The following is a 19,332-nucleotide window of genomic DNA, read 5'->3' on the forward strand; positions in this document are numbered from 1 at the left end:
CACATTCAAGATCAAAGGAAAATCAACAGCTGACTCAGGAATTACAGTAAGAGTCATCAACCTGTTTTGACAGCACTGGGCATTGAAATCAGGACCTCACACATGCTAGACAAGAACTCACATATGCTAGACAAGAACAGAGCTAAAACCTAGCCCAGTTGCATGCTCTGGTACACACACATGCTTATCCTTTAAGGGCTAAGATATCAAGGTTCCAATCTCTTTCCTTTCCATATAAAACCCATCTAATTCCACTTTAGACAAACAGCCAGATCACTGCCTTGTAAAGACTGCACTTGTGACTACATTTACAAAGCTACAAGGCACACAGGTGATACAAAATTCCTCCCCTTTTCTTGGACATTTGGAGGGCAGCTCACTACATGCAAGCCATGTGCCTTGCTTCTCTGTGATGCTTCCATTTTGGGGGCAAGAAGTACAATGCTTGTCAATACTCCACCTGTCTCTTTCTGTTAGATCACACCATCCCGTGAAAAGCAAAGTCCACAACTGACTTGCCTGGTTATTGTTACTGCCATGGCCACTCAAGGCCCTCCCAAAACAAGAAGGGTCTCTGCATGAGTGAAATACTATCCCTATGCCACGCTGGCCTGGTGTTCTTGTCCCCAGAGGTGTGGAGAACATGTGTGTGCATCTCTAGTACTGATAGTTTCTTCTGAGTCACCTTAGGAAGTCTTATGTCTTTGAGTGTCTTTCAGCTTGTATCCCTTGTTGCAGTGAAAACAACCAAGTTACAATAAGAAAAATGAGCTGGGTGATGATGGCACATGCCTGTAATCCGAAGGACTCAGGAGACAGAAGCAGGTGGATCTCTATCAATTCCAGTCCAGCCTAGTCTACCCAGTGAGTTCCACGACAGCCAAGGCAGTTACACAGAAAAACTCTGTCTCGAACACCCCCAAAAAAGAAAGGAAAATGAAAGACTATATAGAAGGCCCTGGGCTTCACCTCAAACTGAGACAATATAAAAGGAAATCCTCATTCCCTCCCAAAGATAAATTCTTTGAAAAATTAATTAAATAATGACCATAACTTTTTCTCAACTCTGGTTATCATTTTACTCTGTGCAAGGAACCTATGAATTACCAATCAATATGAAAACTATTGAGTCACACACATACACCATAGGGCAAACAAAAAACCAAACAGCTTCAATTTCATTACAACATAAGAGCAGCACTTAAAGGGCTTTGAGCTTCAATCTGAATTAGCACTACTTTCTAATAATTGGAAATGCCTAATTTTAAAAAGTGGCTTAAAAATTACGTATGTACATCAAACTGTAAAGGCATTTGTTTCTTTGTAGGGAGAGGACGGATGTTCATCCACTTCTTACGTTCAAAAGACATCGCTCTCATTGCACGACGCTCTTTGGTCCACCTAAAAAAGATGGAGGTCAGAAAAAACAACACTCTGGCAAAAACATAACATACAAGGAGAGGCACAGCATGGGCACCCAAAGGACCAGAGATTTCTTCTTTTCAACCCTATGAGATGCCTTAGGGGTCTATGGTTTAACTTTCTCTTGACATTTGTCAGCATTCACTATGAATTCTAAACAAAGAAAAGTGGTTAAAAAAAAAAAATACCCCTTATGAAATATCAGCTAGTATATCCTAAAAATCTCTCTCTTCCCTTTCACTTTCTTATCATATCTAATTATTGACTTTTCCAAGTCCCGGCTCCTTTCTGACACACATGTCTGCACCCTGTGGAGTGCAGGGACTGACACGCAGACACACATACTTACGAGTGCTGTGCTTTGGCACTGCAGTACTTCCTGTTCTTGTCTGGTTCAATGACTTGGCCATTTCTCAGACACTGAGCACATACAAACTTTATCTCCATATTAAGTAATCCAGGCATTATCTGATTGCCAAGTACCTTAAACAATGAAAGACTAATTATAATAGAAACGACTTTTCTAAAAACAGCATATTAAATTGCCATGCATTTTGTACCATCATAGCTTAGTTGTCTGGCTCCATGACTTAACAAATAAATATATGCTGATAAATAATCTAAACTGTCTCACATCTGCAAAAGAATCTGATAAAAACAGTATAAACACTACATCACACCTGACAAAAAAAGGCTAGTCTGAAGCCAGGCAGTGGTGGCTCATGTCTTTAATCCTAGCACTTGGGAGGCAAAGACAAGTGGAGCTGAGTTTGAGGACAGCGTGGTCTACAGTAGAGAAAAATGTAAAAAAGCAAAAACAAAAAAGCTAGTTTTGGAACTGACTACAGGAACTGAATGGCTTTTGGGTGGGTTGAAGACAATGATGGATTAATAAGTCAAACCAAATAGGACACAAAACTCCAAAACAGAGCCCATCTCACTTATCCTAGAACTGCCAAAGCCCAAGACCCACTGTTTTACCAAGTGAACGGAAAGAAAAAGAACAAAAACAAACAAACAAACAAAAAAAAAAAAAACAGTATCATACATCATTAGCAAATATTACAGGATGCCATTTTCTTTTTTATGGTGATCAAACAAAATGCAAATAATTTTTCACAAATACTAAGAACTATAAGCATGAACCTGAACTTACTGTAAACCCAACACCAACCAGGTAACTCCAAAAAGACACCCAACTCACAAGGACATGAAAGAGAGTACCTGAGCTCCCGGCATACTTGCTTCCAAACTTCTCCAGTATTGTTTGGATTCTTGAGCAATAACATCATGAGAGATACCTAGGGAGTATAGAAGTTTCTCTTAAGAACATGTCACAGTAAGTCACCCATCTGGTGTCAGTCAGACTAAAAGAACTAACTCCCTAGTTCTCAGGAAACCTGATCAATCAAGAATAAATGTACACTGCATCACATTTTTCAAAATAGAATATTCTTTTTGGCTTCTGAGGAATCTCTCCCTCCCCCTCCCGCCACTCTTAATCCATGCTACATGAACTATCAATAATTAGTTGCATGAAACCACATCCAAAATAGGTTTCTCTAGGTAACAACACACTTACATTTTTTATTACAAGTCGTTTAGTTGTTTATTTATTCTGTGTCTGTGCACATGAGTAGAAATCAGAGGACAAAGTGCAGGGGTCAGTTCTCTCATTTTAACACATGGATCCCAGGGATCCAACTAACAGTACCAGATTTGACAAGTGCCTTTGCCCACTGTTATCAAATGAGCTTGCTGAGAAGGGTGGCTCTCCTTACTACACTTCTCGTACAGGCACAGTAACTAGCCAACACACACACCTCTTTCATTTTGCATTATCCAGACTTTCAACTCAATAAGACTGTGGGCATAGAAGCACTCATCCTCCCGTAAGCAGCCGTAGCGGACCTCATGTCGACACAGATCAAGCTGACACTGGCTATGAAAAGAGCGTATTTTGGAATATTTTACTGTGCTCTCTCTCAAAATGTGGACAAGGCACCTAAGAAGAGAAAAGTAATGCTTTAGTGCTTCTCTGCCAACCCTGAAAAACTACACATATACACATACATACACACATACAATGTCAACTTCTAGTCAGAAAAGCCATTTTTAAAAATTAGTGTCAGAAAAAATTAACTGTTCATGTTTAATTACAGTTTAAACAAGAAAAAACTAAATGCATGTCACAAGCTAATGTGCTTTTCTATATTAATCTAGTAATTCAAGTAATTCAGTGCCTAATTCTTTGACAAATGGGCCAAAAAAAAGCATTTTTTTAAAAAATTTTGCCTTTTTCATTACATTTATTTAACATGTGTGCATGCACGTGTACATACCCAATGACCAGAAGACAACTTGAAACAGGTTCTGTTTTTTCTACCATGTGGGTCCTAGAGACGGAACTCAGGTCATCAGACTAGGTAAAAGCACCTTTGCCTGCTAAGCCATTATACTGGTTTACTATTTTGTTTCTGAGGTTGGTTTCTCATTAGGACCAGCTGCCCTAGCCTACTATGTAGGCCAGGCTAGACTCAAATTTGTGATCCCCATGCCTCTGCCTCCTGAGTGCTAAGATTGCAGGCATGTGCCATAACACCCAGCTAAAAGACATTTTAAAATAGTTATTATTTCTCAAAAGAAAAGAAGGGGGGGGGGCTGGAGAGATGGCTCAGAGGTTAAGAGGCTATTCTTCCAGAGGACCTGAGTTCAATTCCCAGCAACCACATGGTGGCTCCCAACCATCTATAATGAGATCTGTTGCCCTCTTCTGGTGTGCAAGCATGCATGCAGACAACTATATACATAATAAACAAATAAAGTCTTTAAAAGGGCAAGAGGAATGCCTTCTACTGCTTTTTTTTTTTTTTTTTTTTTGAGGCAATACGGTCTTGCTATGGAGCCCTAGCTGGCCTGAAGCTCTGAGGCCTACCAGTGTTTGCCTCCTCTGCTATGTTAACCGTATACACCCCTAGTTACCTAGTCTACTACTGCCTTTATTGAATCTAAGAAAATCTATTTTTTGATATTATAAAAATTAAAAATCACAAACATACTTATTGTCCTCAAATTCATGCTTTGTAACAGGGTGAGAACAAGCAGTGGAGTTGTCTTTATTTCTTTTACTTATCATTCTAGGTTTATGATCAAAACATTTCTGAAAGAGAGAAAAGGATTATCACACAAATCAATAAACACAAGTCTGAGTTAGTTTTCAATACTGCCTTAGTTTCAAGCTTTTATACACGTATGCATCTATAATTTGTGCTAATTGATAATCATCATGGAGCCTTGCTACACTCATTCTTCTCTGCTTGTTCTGAGACATGATCTGGCCTTGAACTTATAGTGATCCTCCTGCCTCAAACTCCTGAGCACTGAGATTACAGGCATGTAACACCAGGCCAAGTTTCTTCTTCTTTTTCTCCTTTTTTTTTTTTTTTTTCATATGTCAGTAGCTACTGATTGCTGAATGAATACTATGTGACAGGATCTGCTGAGCACTTTATACAATGAGGTTTACACATCAGACATTTCTACACATTTGGGGGATTTTATTGTTGTTTTTTGTTTTGCTTCTCAAGACAGGGCTTCTCTGTGTCACAGCACTGACTGTCCTGGAACTCACTTTGTAAACCAAGCTGGCCTCAAACTCACAGAAATCTGCCTGCCTCTGCCTCCCAAGTGCTAGGACTAAAAGGCATGTGCCACCACCACCTGGTGATTTTTGTTTTCTTGAAAGGCCTCACTCTGTAGCTCTAGCTGGCCTACTATGTAGACAAGAATGGCCTAAAATTCATAAAGATCTACCTGCCTTTGCCTTCCAAGGGTGCTGGGTTAGGGCTGAAGAGTGGCTCAGCAGTTAAAAGCACTGGCTGCTCTTCCAGAGATCCTGAGTTCAATCCCCAGCAACCAGATGGTGGCTCACAACCATCTAAAATAGGATCTGATGCCTTCTTTTGGCATGCAGAGATACAAGCAGACCACTCATATATAAAATATAAACAAAGAGTGCTGGGTTAAAGGTGTATGTCACCATACCTGAAAACAATTTGTTTTGTTTTGGTTTTTGTTGAGACCAGAGTCTCACTAAGTAGCTCTGCCTGACCTGGAGCTCTCTCTGTAGATCAGGCTGGCCTCAAACACATAGATATCAGTCTGCTTCTACTCCTCAAGTGCTGGGGTTAAAGACATATGCCACAGTACCTGACCACAATTTAAAAACAAAAAACAGTGCTGAGATCTCTATGCATGCTGGGCAAGTGCTCTCCAAAAAGTCTCTCCCATCACTATTACCAAATTTTACAGCAGAATGAGTCATGGAGAAATCACCTCACAAAGAAATGTAAACTCTCCAAGATGCTCTTGGAGAAGTTTGACCACAGTAAGACTAATCTTTCCATTGCCGCCAAAGAAAGCCTCTCGACTGAAAGCCCCTTTTCTTTCCAGGGTCCATACATCTATCTCTTCTTGGCAATAAGCAAATGTACAGTGTCCAGAATATCGACATTCATCCTCTGCAGCAACATCTGGAAAGGCAGGAGAGTCAGTGACATCTGTTCCAGGACCAACAAATAGCAAGCACAGTGACATCATCATCTGAACATCCCAATAATTCAGAGAGCTTCAAGCATCTCTGGACAGTCATCTCTATGTAGGACTGGTGGGATTCAGTCTTCAAGCCAAAATGTTTTTGACTGCAATGAGAGAAAATGCTTCAATATTTGCACATGCCCCATCAAAGTCAAAAACCATGAGAGGGTAATGGGGATGAACTCAACAAAAGCACATGTTACATATGTATGAAAATGTCATTTTGAACAATGAATACTCTCATTTAAAAAAATCAGGGTAGGAAGATGGCCAGCAGTTAAGAGCACTGACTGTTCTTCCAGAGGATCCAGGTTCCATCAAACCACATGGTGGTTCACCCTTTTGTACTACAATTCCAAGAGAATGGACTTCTGAACTCTGCAGACCCTGAACTTATGTGGTGCACAGACATGCACTCAGGCAAAATATGCATATACATAAAATAAATAAGTAAAATGAAGACTGCAAAAAAAAATAATAAATCATCTTAGAGGTTTTCTTAGTGGCTTTCAAAGGTCACTTGGATGAAGCTTAAACCAAAAGGAGAGTGCAAGTCTTCTCAGAAACACATTCAGAACTTTATTACAGGGCCATGATTCTTTGGAGATGAAACTGAGTTCTCCATTTAAAAGCCAATCTAGGACTTGTCTCCACAAACTATAAAATATACACAAAATGTTAAAAACCAAAACAAAAGCAGCAAAAATAGCAGAATATGAACCGACTGATTCAAGACACTGCTTTTCTCCTAGCCTAAGCATTTTTAACAACAGGAAGTATTGACAAAAATGTACCCAACAGGTACAGAGGATGAGGCTTGGTGGTTAGCACAGAGACTTTCCAAAGGTTGATTAGTCATATAGCATACCTTAAGTAATTATATTAAATACCTTTACATATATAATATGGTCCTTCATAATTTGTTTTTGTTGGTCTTGGACGTATTTTTTTCCATGATTTATCTTCAACATTTTTTATCCTACCAATTAAAATATCTTTCTTACATTTGTGGTCTAGATTAGCATGGTAAGTGAAATCCATTAATTTGGGGCCTGAAAAAGACATAAAGAAGATTGCTTATAGGCAGAACAAATACCTTTTAATTTTATAGGCAGTTTGTAAACAGTCATGAGCTGGTGACAATGCCTATCATGGGCCCCAAATCTCAGCAGTAGGCAGCTTATGCCTCTGTCAGGAAGGACAACAGCCCTTCCAAGGCACCTCACTAGGGAAATGATTAGGACAGGAATTCTATCACTCACACACTAAAAGCAGTCTACACTTTGAATCACTTTTGGACCACACTGTCTGCTTCTTTCACTACTCACTTCCTAACATTTCAAAGTAGACAGACAGTCGCCAGGGCTGCTTCCATCCAGTCACAAGCTCCACAGCCCACATCCTGCAGCCCACTAGTTTGGTGCTGACCTGATTTTACAAAGCAGATCTGGCAAGCTTGTCTCAGCTCGTGGGTTCTTTCCAGGGGGTGCCTAGGAGTTTCTGGTGAAAATGGTTTAGAAATCACACTTCCAAATAAGTTTCCAAAGTCATTTCTAGGCTGACTTGCAATTCCCAGGAAATTTTCAGAGGGAAATAAACTACCTGGTCCATTCATCTGCAAAAAGAGTAAGAAAACAAAAAAACAAAACAAAAAAAACCAACAAAACAAAACAAAAACAGGCAACAAATATTGTACTATCACTAAAGAAAGCACTAGACTCCTGTGGAGAGTAGGGTGAGGCTGGTATCATTCCTTTCCAGTGTGCTTCTCTATGACAAACTGTCAGTTTCTGTGTTTTCCTCTTTAGACTCTGGGCCCCTTTAGTGATCCTCTATGAGCTGTTACTATCACACAACTGGTCTACTTCCACAGGACACGCATCTTACACGCTCTGCTCTTATGTTTCCTTGCTCTGTTAAACTTCGCTAAAGCTTGCACCATCTGTAACAGTGATCAATTTGCTTCAACAGATCCAATCACACACTCAAAACATTTATTATTGGATGTTCTGGATGAGTTTTACAATACTATTCCCCACAGCACACAGAGAATTCAAAGGAGAATTTCATTTTCATTCACATAATTCAGTCATTTAAGTATAGGCCTATGTTCAATCTAAGCGATGCATTCACAAAAGAGGAAGAGACACTTACAAGTAAAAGGGAGGAATTACTGTTGTTAAGCGTTGTTCCCTCTCTAGCAGTTGAGGTGGACAGATCTAAAATAATAAAAAGACTTCAACAGACCTTTTCAATCTACATGGAATCAGCACACAAAGGCTCTGCAGCTGACTGCCTATGGCTTCCCACAACTTTCCCATCCCAGTTATATACGCTTTCTTACTAATGACAAAAGGGGTTGTAGGATCTTCCTTCTAGAAGTCAAGGGCATAAGTAACCCTTAGCCATTATTGAAGAAATTATAGCAGGGCCTACTATTTGGGACTAAGACATCCCTAAGAAAATAATATCCACATTCCAGCTGAGAAAGGCATCTCCTCTCTGACAATGAGTGGAGGAGGCTCGGGACTGTCTCATCTTAGTCCACCATTTGGTTACTTCCCCATCTGCCATTCTCTGTTTCATGCTTTCAATCCCTTCGCTGTAAATTTCTGAAATGGTAATGTGACTTTTACCCTTTAATTATTTAACAATGTGAGGACTTTTCTCACTACTTATAGTACGTATTAAAGGCCTGGGGTGTAGCTCAGTGGTAGAGCACTTTATGTAGTATGTGTAGGCCCTGGATTCCATCTCTAGCACCCCAGAAAAACAAAAGGTAACAACAACAACCAAAAAAAAAAAAAAAATCAAAACCAAGTATTCAACCTACTATTGACCAGACTAAGACCTCTGTATTCCATGATAAAATGAGGGCATAGGTTGCTGAGCTCAACAGATGAAGCCCCAACCAGGTCTAAATGTTTTCATACTAAACCCAGATGTAAAGCTAGTTTTAATGTTTTGCTAGTTCACATCCTTCAAAATGGGACAAACTTTTACTGCAGAAAACACTGCAAGACAATTACCCCAAAACAGTGAACACCAGCATAGCCAATCGCATCATCCAAGCCGACCTCTCAGAATATCAGGTAAATCAAGTCAAGTGCGAACCTTAGCAATCCCTCTTTATAGTTTAACCACAATGAGAACAATTCAAGAAACTTAACACCTAAAACTGCTTTACAAAAATTACCATATACATTTTCATTTTTAGAAAACTGATTGATGATAGCTGTTTATAATTTAGGAGAAAGTCTTACCTCGTTTGGATTCAGTCACTGAAAATGAATTTAAAGAAGAACAAAAGTCTTCCAAGGTTGTAGTCAGAGGTGGATACAACTCTGCAAAGGAGGGCGGAGGAGCATACCTCGCACCAATGGGCAAGGTTCCAAGCAGGGATGTTGTCCTGAAAGGCAAGCTAGGAGCCACATTGGCTGTCGGAAGGGATCCTCTGCCCAGGAGGGAGGGCTAAAGAGAAGAAATGAAGAGATTCATGAACCTCTCATTGGCTTAGCTCCCTGCTTTTATCACCAGCGCAACAAAATAGACCCCCAAACTGAGGGGCTGTGCTCCATTACCACAGTCTTAGAGCAGTTCTGTGCAAACCTTTCTCTGCCCACCATGCTACATTATGCCCTGCCAGGATGGACTGAATCTTCTAAAATATAATTCACAACTAAAAGATAAAGTCTTGGTGGAGACTTTTTTTTTTTCCTGGTTTTCTGAGCCAGGGTTTCTCTGTGTAACAGCCCTGGCTGTTCTGGAACTTGCTTTGTAGACCAGGCTAGTCTCAAATATCACAAATATCTGCCTGCCTCTGCCTCCCGAGCACTGGGATTAAAGGTGTGTGCCACCAAGCCTGGCTTTGACTTTTTTTTCCCTAAAGACAGGGTCTGATGTAAATCAAGTTGGCCTCAAACTCACTGTTACTATAGATGACCTTGAACTTCTGATCTTCCTACCTCTACCTCCCAAGTGGTAGTATTACAGATGTGTACCGCCACTCAGTACTGAGGATGTAACCCAATGCTTCATGTATGCTAGCAAATCATCAGCTACATTCTTAGCCCTCGACTCACAATTTATTTTATATTTATTTTTAAACTTTTAAAATTTGCTTAAAAGGGGGATGGGGCAGCAAGATGGCTCAGAGGTTAAGGCACTTGCTGTCAAACCCAAAATTCTGAGTTTGATCCCAGGACTTGCAGGGGAAGAGGAAGACTGACTCCTGCAAACTGTCGGCTCACCTCCCCCACTCCCCCACACACATATACACATGCACAAATAAGTATATTTGTGTGACATGGGTGGAGGCCAGGCTGGTATTAGAATATCCTCGATTGTTTCACTGTATTCTGAGACAGGGCACCTTCTCTAAAGCAAGGGCTTGTTTCAGCCACTCGGAACCTGCATTCCCTAGCTCCAGGTTACAGGCAGGGACCACCATGCCTACTGCTCATGTGTATGCCAGGGATCCCAACGCAGGATCTCACACTTGCACAGCAACTACTTTACCCACTGAGTAAACTAAAGACTTAAAAAAAATTTATTTTAAAAAGTGATTTAGTTGTTTATATGTGTGAGTGTTTTGTCTGCCAGAAGGATCATCAGGTCCTCTGAACTGAAGTTACAGGCATTTGTGAGCCACCATGTGTGTGCTGGGACTCAAACCTGGGTCCACTAGAAGAGCCATTTCTCTAGTTCGTGTGTATGTGTGTGTATGTGTGTGCACATAGATTTATACACACAAATATGTGTGTTATTATCTGGTATGTGTGTATATGTATATACGTATATGTTTAGTGTGAGAGTGAGTCTGTGTGCTATTACATATATATTATCTGGAAAGTATGTATGTGTGTTTTGAGAAAGGGTCTCATTATGTAGACATGGCTGGACTGAAATTATTGATATAGACCTGTTAGCCTGAAACTCATAGAGATCTCCCTGCTTCTGCCTCACAAGTGCTGGGATTAAAGGCATGTGCCACCATGCCTGGCTAAAGATTTAATTTTAAGAGTCTGTGTGCGTTTGTACATGTGTGTGTTCCTGAGTATACTTATCTGGTGTTTTTTTGTTTTTTTTTTTTTTTGTGTTTTTTTTTCCTTTTTTTGGTTGTCCCCCACCCCGAGTATATTTATACATGAAGCCAGAAATCAAAGCTCAACCTCAGGTGTCATTTCTGAGGAACCCCCCCCCATCTTGTCTTTTGGGACCTGGGGCTCACCAGAGGCTATGCAAACTGTCAGAGAGCCCCAGAAATCTGCAGTGTCCATTTCTGCAGCTCTGGGATTACAAGCTGGTGCTACCACACCTGTCTTTTTTCACTGGTGCTAAGATCAAACTCAGGTCCTTATGCTTTTACAGCAAGCGCTTTACTCACTGAGCCATCTCCTGAGCCCTCAAGTGCCTATTCTCTATCCAAAAACCCTTCCATTCCAGAAAGATTAATCAACTTCTGGACAGAATACACCTTTCTTTTATTTCAGCAATGACCATGTTATCCAGGTATCTGTTACCTTCTCAGAAGAAGCAAAGAAAATGTCAAAGAAAGAAAGCATAAGTGGCCAGTTGGTGGTGGTGCACACTTTTAATCTCAGCACTTGGGAGGCAGAGGCAGGAGAATCTCAGTGAGTTCAAGGCCAGCCTGATCTACAGAGGGAGTTCCAGGACAGCCAGGACTACGTGTTGCTAGAGTTTCTTGTTTCCTGCCAGGTTCTGACATATACACAGAAGTACATCCCCCATCACTACACAGAGAAACCCTGTCTCGAATAACAAAAAAAAAAAAAAGGGAAAGTAAAGTAAATCCTAGAAGCAATACAAATTATCAGTCATGTTACATTATACATTAACCATTAACAGGAGGTAGCTATGTCCTTGAGAAGACAAAGTAGGACAGGAGAGATGGCTTGCCTTATAAGCATGAGGCCATGAATTCAATCCCTAGAACCTTTATTAAAAGGTTAAAAATAAAAACTTTATAAGAGAGGAGAAACTAAATTGAGGAGGAGAGAGAACTCAGCAGTTAAGATCACTTATCTTCCAAAAGACCTGAGTTCTGTTTCCGGCACCCACATGGGGTGGCTTACAACTACCTGTAACCCCAGCTCCACGGGATCTAATACCCTCTAATACCCTCTTCAGGCCTCCACAGGTACCTGCAACACATCACAAACCTCTCTCTCTCTCACACACACACACACACACACACACACACACACACACACACACACACACACACCCTCTTCAGGCCTCCACAGGTACCTGCAACACATCACAAACCTCTCTCTCTCTCTCTCTCTCTCTCTCACACACACACACACACACACACACACACACACACCAGTACCACCACCACACACCATTTTTCAATGGGAAACTAAACAGTAAAACTCACCATGACAGCATCATTTGTTTCTGGAGCAGAATCAAGGAGATCATCTATGTCATCCCCAAGGACAATGTCTCCATCATCTACCAAGGCATCTGGCAGCATGAAGGGGATCTTCCCTCCATTTGCAAACACTGTGGATGGTAGTGGGCTCTCATCTACTTGCAGTTGTAAAGCAGAAGTTACAGGCATACCAGAAACTGAGGTCAGCTCACTCCCAATGTCGTGAGAAAAACTGGATGTAGGGAGGGAGACAACCGGAAGTGCTTCTTGTCTTGGGGTTAATAAATCTGTAACATACGTAGAAATTTACTCACTCCGAGCCACTGTATTTACAAAATAGGAGTGTTAATGGCCAGAGAATGTGAAGGCTAGGTGAAAATATGAAAGCAGTCAGTTTTATTTTCATCACACAGCAATCTTGCTTGAAAATACTATATAAAATACGGTTTAAAACTGGCAAAATATTAGGCATATTCCAGAGGGTTAAGATGATAAGTAAAAACATACCTGGCTCAATATCTTCCACAGAATAGTTCACAGCCTGGAAATTAAATCAATAGTGATCATGTTTTTAGGATTCTAAACACTAAAGCAGTCTGTAAAACACATCCTGAAAGAGTGATATAGATTTGCAAAGACATTTGACTAAGACACAAGAAATCAAAACAACATTCAAACCACTTATCTCCTACTCGTTTTGTTTGTTGTTTTGAGATAGGATCTCTTTATATAGCCCTGGCTGGCTTGGAACTCACAGAGATCTGCCTGACTCTGCCTCCCAAGTACTGAGATTAAAAGGTTTGCACAACCATACCCTGTTTCTTCTTTTGAAACAATCATTGTGTAGCCCAGGCTGGCCTCAAACTCAGGATGTAGCTGAGAATGACCTTGGTCCTCTTGTCTCCATATCTGGGATTACCAGGCATCATCAGACCTGGCTTTTTACTTTCTCTTAAAGACAGATCTATACTGTCCTTGCCTGGGATCACAGGCACACACAGCCCCACTGGGAAACACTGTACACTTCTAGCATACACACATTTCTCAAAGGGTATTTAGAGAGGAATAGGGGCTAAGCTGGTCACCAGCCCTCACAATGGGTAGTGTCATCCCAACAGCCACAAGATTTTAAAGTTAGAGAGAGAGAGAGGGAGAAAGGAGGAGAGGGAGACGGAGAGGGAGAAAGGAGGAGAGGGAGAGGGAAAGAGGGAAAGGGAGACGGGAAGAGGAAAGGAAGAGAGAACATGTGCTAGGGTTTTACTATGTAGTCCTGGCTGGCCTGGAATTCTATGTAGACCAGGTGGGTATTGAACTCACAGAGATTCTCCTGCCCCTCCCTTCTGAGACCTAAAACTAACAAATCTGCATTCCTGAAAAAAATTTCTTTATTAATTTTGAAAATTAGAACTATTCATTTCATAATATCTATGTTTTTGCTTGTGTCTATCTATGTATACCACATGTGTGCTTGGTACCCTGGAAGATCACAAGATAGCATCAGATCCCCTGGATCTGGAGTTATGAATGGTTATAAACCACTATATAGCTGCTGAGAACTAAACCTGGGTCCAGGTCCTCTGCAAGAGCAACAAGTGCTTTTAAGTGCTAAGCCATCTCTCCAGCCTTTTTTTAAACCCCAATGTCTCTCAAAATTATTATCTGGCCTCTATCCATGATTTTCAAAGAAAACTGAGCATCTGTTCACATCCTGTTACATGCTCTAGTGCCAGGAAAAGCTGGCCAAGACTAAAAGGTTCTTAAACTGTTTTGTTCTCTAAAGTGACAGGAAGCTAGGGCCAGTTTCATGTCTGAAGCATCAAAAAGACATACATTAAAACTACAAAAAGCACAGCCACTAAGACTGCAGCCTCCTTTCTCAGAAGCATGGCTCTTGCACAGGGAATAACCATACCTTGGTAGCCCCAGCTCCAGTAACTGGCTTCAAAGACAGCTGAAATAAAATGAAAATGCAATTTCAAAACAGAACTGACTCAAGATTATAAAACCAAATGAAAAAACCCTGAAAGAAGCTGGACTTACCTCGGCTCTAACATATGCTTTTCTTATTTTAAATCCCAATTTCTGAGCTAATTCTTGAGTTAGTTTTATTACATATTCATCCTAAAAAAAAAAAAGCCAACATTCATGAATGTATCTGCAGTGAAACAAGCAAATAGGGCTGTGAAATTCCCCATCTAAACACTGGATTTATTAGCTGTTACACTGAACTGAAGCAGGTTGAAGGCTGCATGAAAACTTGACTCTTCCACTAAAGCACCCAATTCCATACCTGAGGTACTGCTAAGGAACACTTTGCTACAGCATCATAGGCCTCTTTGTAGCGCCCTAAGTCACTCAAAGCCTTGGACTTCCGGTACAGAGCCTTGCAGTTTCTAGCATTGATACTGAGGACAGCATCACAATCTTCTAAAACTTTATCATGGAATCCCTGTGGGAAAGGCCAAGGGAAAAAGCCAGAAATACACATTAATATCTCACTCTAATGTCTGTTCCATACATGAAAACCAAATGTGTGACTCCATTCTATGACATCAACTTGAACTTGGAGTTCACATACACAAAAATAGAAAATTATCATGAATATCTACATATTCCTTTATCCTGTATCAGACAAATATGAGTACTTGGTCACAGAGCCCTATATCTCCAAGGTATAAAGCTTCTGGGACAGAGCTGGTGCCCCACTGTCATAATGTGGAGGCTAGGGAGATGGATCAGCAGTTATGAGCACTAGCCATTCTTCCAGAAGACCTAGGTTCAATTCCTAGCACACATATGGAGGTTCACAATTGCCTAAAACTCCAATCCCAGGGGATCTGACATCCTCTTCTGGCTGTACAGGCACCAGGCAAACACAGTAGTGCACAAACACACAGGCAAAACACTCTGCATATACAGGGTACACATACATGCATGTTGTCACAGCATTTGCTGTATAACCCTGATGACCCACTGTGAAAGGAAAGAACCAAAAGTTGCCCTCAGACTGTTATGCTCTCATCTCTCTGCTCTCATCATATAATAAATGAATGAATGAGTACATAAATAAATAAATTTAAATGCCATGTGAGTAACTACAGTAATGGTAGCGTAATATATAGGTATGTGTGCATATAATATATGTATACACACACACACACACACACACACACACACACACACACACACACACACACATTTTGTTGTTTTTGGGACAGGGATTCAATGCGTAGCCCTAGCTGCTTTGGAACTCCCTCTGTAGACCAGGCTGGTCTCAAACTCACAGAGATTCACTTATTCCTTAGAGGTGTGTGCCACCACCACCTGGCAGTATATTATTTCTTTAAAGTGAGCTTAGAAAGGGGTTGGGGAGCTCAATAATGGAATGCTTGCCTAGCATATGCAGGCCCTAGATTCCATCCTAAACCCTGGGAGAAATCAAATAAAACCTCTTATTAAAACAACAACAGAAATACTGCAGAATAATCTTGCAAGAGATTGCTCTTATCTGCACCTGGAAGCCCTCCAAAATTATAGACTTGTAACAACTGTTTTATGTAAAAAGAAAATTAAAAAATAGAAAAAGAAGGGATTATCCATGTCCATACCATAAACAAGTGGTCTAACCCTGATTTCAACACTGTACAGTACACACACACACACACACACACACACACACACATACACACACCACTAAACATCACATGGTATCCCACAGACCTGCAATGCTGATGTCAATTTTAAAAGTAAAATGTAATGTAACTGCTAAATAGCTTATTGATCAGGAACACATTTTAGAAAGCAAAGGCAGCCATCCATGAGTACACAGGAACAGTGCTAGAGGGCCAAAGTGCAGCTCAGTGGTAGATGCCCCTGTATCATTGCCAGGGCCTTGAAAGCACAGGTGCTGAGCTCCATATCTAGTTCAGGGCAAAACTCAGGAAAATGACTTTTTATTAATGTACTACATCACTGAAGAACATGCTCTAGAATTAATTTTAAAAATCCAACTCACCATATTAGAATAACAGGCAATACGATTTATATGAAGTTTTTCAATGATTTCTTGAGGCATTAAAATTTCTTCAGACTTTGCATAATCAGCTATACTCAACGCTTCTGAGTACTGACTTAGAGAACTACTCCAATCACATTCCCGATAAATATCATTTCCTTCATTAAAAAGATTTCTCACGAGAGCATGCAAATATACCTAAAAGGAGAAAATTACTTCTTGAAGCCAGGACAAGGTAAGACAGAAATAAATATGTTTATGCCTAAAACTTCAGAAAACATTGCTGACAGCAGGTGAGAACTACTGTAAGAAAGCCTGTCACTGTTGCCTTGCTAGGAAGTCCATCTTGCCTACTTCTGCAAGAGAAGGCACTCTCCGTACAAGAAAAAAAGGGGTACAAAGCACTTTGAAAATGTTACGTATGTGCCTCTGATTCTGCACAGGGAAAACACTTGGTGCAAGTCCTCTTATGGCTTCAAATGTACTGTCATCCTCCTGCCTCTGCTTCTCAAGAGCTGAGATTACAGGTATGAGCTGTAACAGGTATGAAACCCAGTTTCAGGTGAAGCCTCTAACTTGTATTTCTGATTAGGCAATAGTAATAATGCTTTCATGTGCTGCTGGCAGCACACTTGGGAGTGTGTGCATGTAGGTATGCACAATGCTCTTTTGTATGTGTCTTAATCAGTATGATCAAACCTCTCCACATTTTTACAGGCCATTTCTTCTTTTAAAAAAATCTGTTATTTGTGGGGAACTCAGGAGTGGTTTTATGCATGCCACTGTGCATGTGTGGGGGGGGTTAAAGAATCTGGGAAAGTCAGATCTCTCTTTCTACCATATGGGACCCACAGAAGAAATTGAGGGCATTAAGCTTGGAGCATGGGGGCTTTACTCGCTAAGCCATCTCTCTGGACCTGTATTTCTTCTTTTATAAGCTATTTGCTTAGATCATTTCCTGTCTTAGGGGGAGGAGATGAGGCTAAGTAATTTGCTTATTGAGTGATTATATCCTTTTTGATATGTACAAAAAATGCTTTAATAGTTTAAAAGACCTTTTCTACCACAGGATCTGATAACTTTTTGGTCCTAATACACACACATTTAAGCTGACTAGACTAAGAACAAACCAGGCATTAATGCCTGACGTGGCTTGTGATGTTCCACTCTGTGGACCCCCGTTCCACATGTGAAAAAAAAAAAAAAAAAACCAAAGGGTTTGTCCAGGTGTTTCAGTTCAAATACTTTAAGATTTCCCTCAGAGAGGAGAGGAAGAGAAGCAACATAGGGAAAAGAAGAATGTGGACATTTGGAAACACACACCCTCAGAGATTCGAAGCCACAGTGCTGTAGTCCAAGGCCCATGAGGAAGGAGTGGCCTTCTTCTCCCTGTGTCTGGCCAGGTCATCCCAGCCCTTCCTCCTGCTCTCTAGACAACCTCTTTCAGTGCTGTCAGGACTTATCAAAGACGAAAATGATGATGCCCACATTCTCTGTTCAATTCCATCCCACTTATCTTTCATAAAATAGTAGTTAATTGCCAGAAGGCTCAAAATCCACAAAATCCACATTACACTAACACAGAAAAGAAAATAAAGGACAACTGTCCAAAAAAGAGAGGTTGGCCAGCTTTTTCTATAAATACCAAGAAGTGAGCATTTAAAGCACTGAGGGACATTTAAGTTCTGTCCCGTGTCATATAAGTGAATATATAAACAGAGAATATATAAACAAATGGCTGCAAGAGGGCAGCTGGTCAGGTCAGGTATGACACACAAGGCCAGCTTGCCAAATCCTGCTGCTGATTATAGTTCTTGAGCTACCGTGACTACCCACAACCCTTCCCAAGGTCATTACCGCATATTGCTCCTGGGTCCCTGGATATGACAGTGGAGACCTAAGAAGAAGAAATAAATCTATTGTAATTACCAAGATCTACTAGTTTTCTCCCTTTGTTCTGAGACAGTGTCCCTGACCAACATAAAAATTCACTGACATCAGCCTGCCTCCACAGCCGACGTGTTGAGAGAACACAAAGGGAGCCCAACAGGCTCCCTATCAGCATTATTTAGTCAAAAGTTATCTTAAATCACTTTTTTAGGGGCTGCAAAGATGACTCAGTGGTTAAAAGTACTTGCTGCTCCTGCAGAGGACACTGATTCAGTCCTAATACCCACATGGTGGCTCAAAGATCCAACATTCTCTTCTGGCTTCTGAGTGCAGGAATTACAAGTGCTGAGATATTTCAGGCATGGGCCACCATGGCAGCTACTGTGTTCCTTAAGTACAACATCTCTTGCAAATCTATTCCTTTTCAAAAAAGACCTAATTCTTCAAATACTAAAAATTGACACTTTCTGCTCTCATTTATTATAGATCAGAGTCTCCTCCCCAGAAAGAACAAAGAGACCCTTCTGCCTGGACATGTCCCCAAGCAAAACACTTGTACTGTTCCTAACAGCAAAGCTCAACAGAAAAGCCTTCTGTGCTGCAGATGTTCATTCCAGATGTTTAATTCTCCAGAATGCTTCTTATTGGAACACATCCCAATTCTTCAGTCTAATTTGCAGGAAAGGGCTACAACATCAGGGCTTTAGCCCCAAAAATAAGCAATAAGAAGAGTGTAAGAAGGGACTAGAGAAATGGCTCAGAGGTTAAGAGCACTGACTGCTCTTCCAGAGGTCCTGAGTTCAATTCCCAAAAATTACATGGTGGTGCACAGAATCTGATGCCCTCTTCTGGCCTGCAGGCAAACATGGAGGCAGAACACTGTACACATAATAAATTTTAAAAAAAAAAAATCTTAAAAATAATACAGGCATCACATCTAAGGAAAAAATTAAGTAACATAAAATAAAAACAAACCAAAAAAGGACAAAACAAACTTTAAAAAAAAAAA

General features: G+C 40.7%; 1 protein-coding gene across 2 annotated transcripts in view; it reads right to left on the bottom strand.

The window, feature by feature from the left end:
* Zc3h7a (zinc finger CCCH-type containing 7A) overlaps positions 1–19,332 on the bottom strand; it is a 38,360-nt gene that overhangs the window by 7,497 nt on the left and 11,531 nt on the right. For both annotated transcript variants that reach the window (XM_051181419.1, XM_051181421.1), the window contains exons 3-19: positions 18,291–18,330; positions 16,434–16,631; positions 14,709–14,867; positions 14,459–14,539; positions 14,331–14,369; positions 12,926–12,959; positions 12,422–12,705; positions 9,282–9,489; positions 8,173–8,237; positions 7,447–7,633; positions 6,909–7,070; positions 5,758–5,954; positions 4,482–4,582; positions 3,246–3,427; positions 2,647–2,723; positions 1,772–1,905; positions 1,296–1,401 (exon numbers count right to left, since the gene is read on the bottom strand). In XM_051181419.1, coding sequence (XP_051037376.1) covers positions 1,296–1,401; positions 1,772–1,905; positions 2,647–2,723; positions 3,246–3,427; positions 4,482–4,582; positions 5,758–5,954; positions 6,909–7,070; positions 7,447–7,633; positions 8,173–8,237; positions 9,282–9,489; positions 12,422–12,705; positions 12,926–12,959; positions 14,331–14,369; positions 14,459–14,539; positions 14,709–14,867; positions 16,434–16,631; positions 18,291–18,330 — 2,254 coding nt within the window. The remainder of the gene's footprint in view (positions 1–1,295; positions 1,402–1,771; positions 1,906–2,646; positions 2,724–3,245; positions 3,428–4,481; positions 4,583–5,757; positions 5,955–6,908; positions 7,071–7,446; positions 7,634–8,172; positions 8,238–9,281; positions 9,490–12,421; positions 12,706–12,925; positions 12,960–14,330; positions 14,370–14,458; positions 14,540–14,708; positions 14,868–16,433; positions 16,632–18,290; positions 18,331–19,332) is intronic.

The sequence above is a fragment of the Phodopus roborovskii genome, unplaced genomic scaffold (genome assembly GCF_943737965.1).
Source record: "Phodopus roborovskii unplaced genomic scaffold, PHOROB, whole genome shotgun sequence".
Lineage (NCBI taxonomy): Eukaryota > Metazoa > Chordata > Mammalia > Rodentia > Cricetidae > Phodopus > Phodopus roborovskii.